Source organism: Pinus tabuliformis, chromosome X (assembly GCF_031772625.1).
Source record: "Pinus tabuliformis cultivar Carrire ecotype Pingquan chromosome X, CPIR1, whole genome shotgun sequence".
In the NCBI taxonomy this organism is placed as follows: Eukaryota; Viridiplantae; Streptophyta; class Pinopsida; order Pinales; family Pinaceae; genus Pinus; species Pinus tabuliformis.
Genome location: NC_142308.1, coordinates 386,756,113 through 386,759,161, shown reverse-complemented (window position 1 = coordinate 386,759,161; position 3,049 = coordinate 386,756,113). Strand labels below are relative to the sequence as shown.

The window sequence follows — 3,049 nt, the reverse complement described above, 5'->3', positions numbered from 1 at the left end:
AGCTAGGATAAAATTACGGTTCTGAAGTGTAAAGACCTAAGAAGCCGGGGAAAGCTGAGCTAACTATATAACAGTAAATTGACACAGAAACTGATAAAAGAAACAATACAAAAGACAAGCTGTAGTTACAAACTTTCTCTACATGCATTTATTCCTTAGAGTAAAACTGTGTAAGTCGAAAACGAAGTAATGTGAATAATGGGTTGGTACATGAATTATACGGTATTAACCGGTGCCATGCAAATATGGAATATCATATAAAATCAAAACCCAGAAATAAGATATAGCATCGAACTAAATATTAAGTAAAGCATGCAGTCGAATGACAGCCGTATAACTTGCTAGTTGTGTTACGACAAAGCTTGTGCGCGGAAGGGTTAGACACTACATTCATCATACGAATGCAGGTCTACCCTTGTCGCTGTCATACATGCATAAAAGAATATGAAACGAGCTGTAGAAAACGCATATCAGTGAAACCTTTCGAAACCATATCATAGAAACCCTAAAGCAATAAAAATGTCATAACCGTAAATGCTATCGGGTATTGGAAGAAGCGGTAGCGAAATATACTGACATTAAATTTAATCATAATAACCCTAGTGCAATAGAAAGGTCATAACTGTAAATGCTATCGAATACTGGAAGGAAGTGGCAGCGAAATATTCTGAACACCGAACTTAATCAGAGTAACCCTAATGCAGAAGAAATATTATAACTATAAACGTTATCAAGTATGGATAGAAGCGGTAGCTAAACACTTTGTACATTAACCCTTATATACACCAGAATGAAGATTCATTTGTCCATTAACCGATATTGACATTTAAATATTCAGGAAAACAGAGTCATTATGAAACTATGATGAAGTATATCATTAGCCATGAGAAAGTCCAGGCCGGACAAATAGCGGTAAACTGCAGATGATAACATTACAACTGTATATAAAGTTATGCATATCCTTACAAATCTGTCAGAAGCTCGAAAGAGCTTTCCCCAAAACAGGCAATGACAAACAAGTCTGAGTCCATAGCTATTTTCATATAAAAGAAGAACAACTAAGGCGTGGAAGCCATAACCCTAGGGTTTCAAGCTGGACAGACCACCAACATGAGGCCGCCAAACTTATTCGCATAAGGGTTTGGAACCCTGTATCTAACCTGAGACATTAGGCAGAATACAAGCCTGTCTCAGCTGTAGTCATTCCTTCATAATGCAACAAATCACTGTCAACGAATTCGCAAGCGAAATTAGGCATACCTTGAAGTGCCATGGCAGCTACACCCTCCGGCGTCCTGTAGAAGCAAGCTGGGGTCAGCGCCGGACCCGTTCCAAACTGTTAAGCCAACCATGAAAATAGTTAAAGTATAAATTGATTATATGAATACCAATAAACCAGAAATCTAATTGTAAGTGTAATGCTTAAGGAATAAGCGGTCGAACCTGTGTAAGGCAGAGGAGAGATGACCAGGAAAGTTGCAGACAGAACTGTCGAAGGAGCTCGGCTGTTGCGAAAGGAGCAAATGAACCCAATGACGAATCCAATGAACATAAATATGCAATGTCAAACCCTAAATTAAGCTGGGCCGTCCGATGAGGGTGAGTGATCGCCATCGTTGGATTAGGCGGGAGGCCTAGCGCAAACCCCGGAGCAGGTCAAACCCTCTCGGATCACATGGGCAGCACGTGAAGATGGGCCATCTGGCCACGGAGGGTCGTGAGCTGGCTCATTCACTCTGCCATTTGGCATCAAACGTTCATAGCGGATAGCATACAATCAAAGCCAATGTTATGTCACATAAATTATCAAATATTGGTATTACCGAAGCTTAGTCAAGTATGGGTTAAGTTATATATAGAGCCGTTAAATGTATTAACCAAACTATATGTCAACTATTATATGCCTATAGTTATTACATGCGTAAGGGGATTACGTTGTGTGAGTTGTGGCGGATCACGCTCAAGTTTAGGAGTACAGTAGGTTAAGGGTTGGGTAATGGTGAATTACCACACCATATATATATCAAAAAAAAAAAAAAAATTATTACTGTACTTCTTGAATTATTAAGAGATCGTGACATGGGCCCATGGTATTAGATAGATGGTATTGAGGGAACCATGGTAATGACCCATGGTATTGTATGTATGAGGCCTATATAGAGGCTAGAGACTCCACATTGAGAGATGTCAAAGATTATTGTATGAATAGGCATATGGCTTGTGGAGTGTTCTCCTTCCTTAAGAAGTGAATGTATGGTGTTGCCCTACCTTAAGGGTTTGATATCAATAAATAAGCATTTCTATTTATATTTAGATCTTGTTATTTTTGGTGATTATTTGCAGTTAATGGGTATATTGGTATATTTTCATATATTTTCATATCAGATCTATAACAAGTGGTATCAGAGCACTTTCTTGGGCAAAAGTGGAGAATTTTTATTTTTATTTTTTGCAGGAACTTTCTAGGGCGGCGAGTTTGTAGAATAACAAAGGTTTAAACATTTTACTCACACATTTTTTTTACTTATAATTACTTTACAATATATTTTTTTATTTTTTTATTATAGCCAACATTATATTTCTATTTATCGTATAATTTATTTATTTATATTTTAAAGGGATTGTTGAATGAGCATCTAGGCTCAATAATTTATTAATGGAGAATATTAACCTTAAATCTATTTAATAAAATTTTAGTAATAAAATTAATGAATAATTATTATATATTATTATCTAGAATAATAACATTAATATTAAATTATAATATTATTATACTTTTATAATAATATTATGTCAATTAATTTTTTCTTAATTAATATAAATATCATATTATTAACATCGTACATATAATCAATATAGTATTAATAATATTAATAATCTCCTTTATAAAAGAATTAGATTATTAAGTATTTTATCTCTTTTTATATTATTAGGTTTTCTCATTATTAAAGTCAGCATTTTTTATTTCTTTTTTATTTTGTTTTTCATTTTATATTTATATTGTTGTTTTCTAGACATTATTTGTTTAAGATTTTAGGTTCAGATAATG

The 3,049-nt window shown here is 34.3% G+C and overlaps 1 protein-coding gene across 1 annotated transcript; it reads right to left on the bottom strand.

Moving 5' to 3' along the window:
- Positions 1–791: 791 nt before the first annotated feature.
- LOC149140158 (uncharacterized) lies at positions 792–1,563 on the bottom strand. The gene is made up of 3 exons (XM_089453133.1): positions 1,444–1,563; positions 1,261–1,336; positions 792–1,160 (listed from the first exon to the last, which is right to left on the bottom strand). Exons 1-3 carry the CDS (start codon positions 1,550–1,552, stop codon positions 1,040–1,042), a joined length of 306 nt encoding a protein of 101 aa, XP_089309259.1. The 5' UTR covers positions 1,553–1,563; the 3' UTR covers positions 792–1,039.
- Between the last annotated feature and the right edge of the window lie 1,486 nt (positions 1,564–3,049).

Bases quoted from the DNA above. Each gene is read 5' to 3' on its own strand.
- LOC149140158 (XM_089453133.1), bottom strand. From the start codon at position 1,552: ATGTTCATTGGATTCGTCATTGGGTTCATTTGCTCCTTTCGCAACAGC. The intron at 1,337-1,443 runs GTTCGACCGCTT...TTGGCTTAACAG, and splicing joins CTCTCCTCTGCCTTACACAG to TTTGGAACGGGTCCGGCGCT. The intron at 1,161-1,260 runs GTATGCCTAATT...CTAATGTCTCAG, and splicing joins AGCTGCCATGGCACTTCAAG to GTTAGATACAGGGTTCCAAA.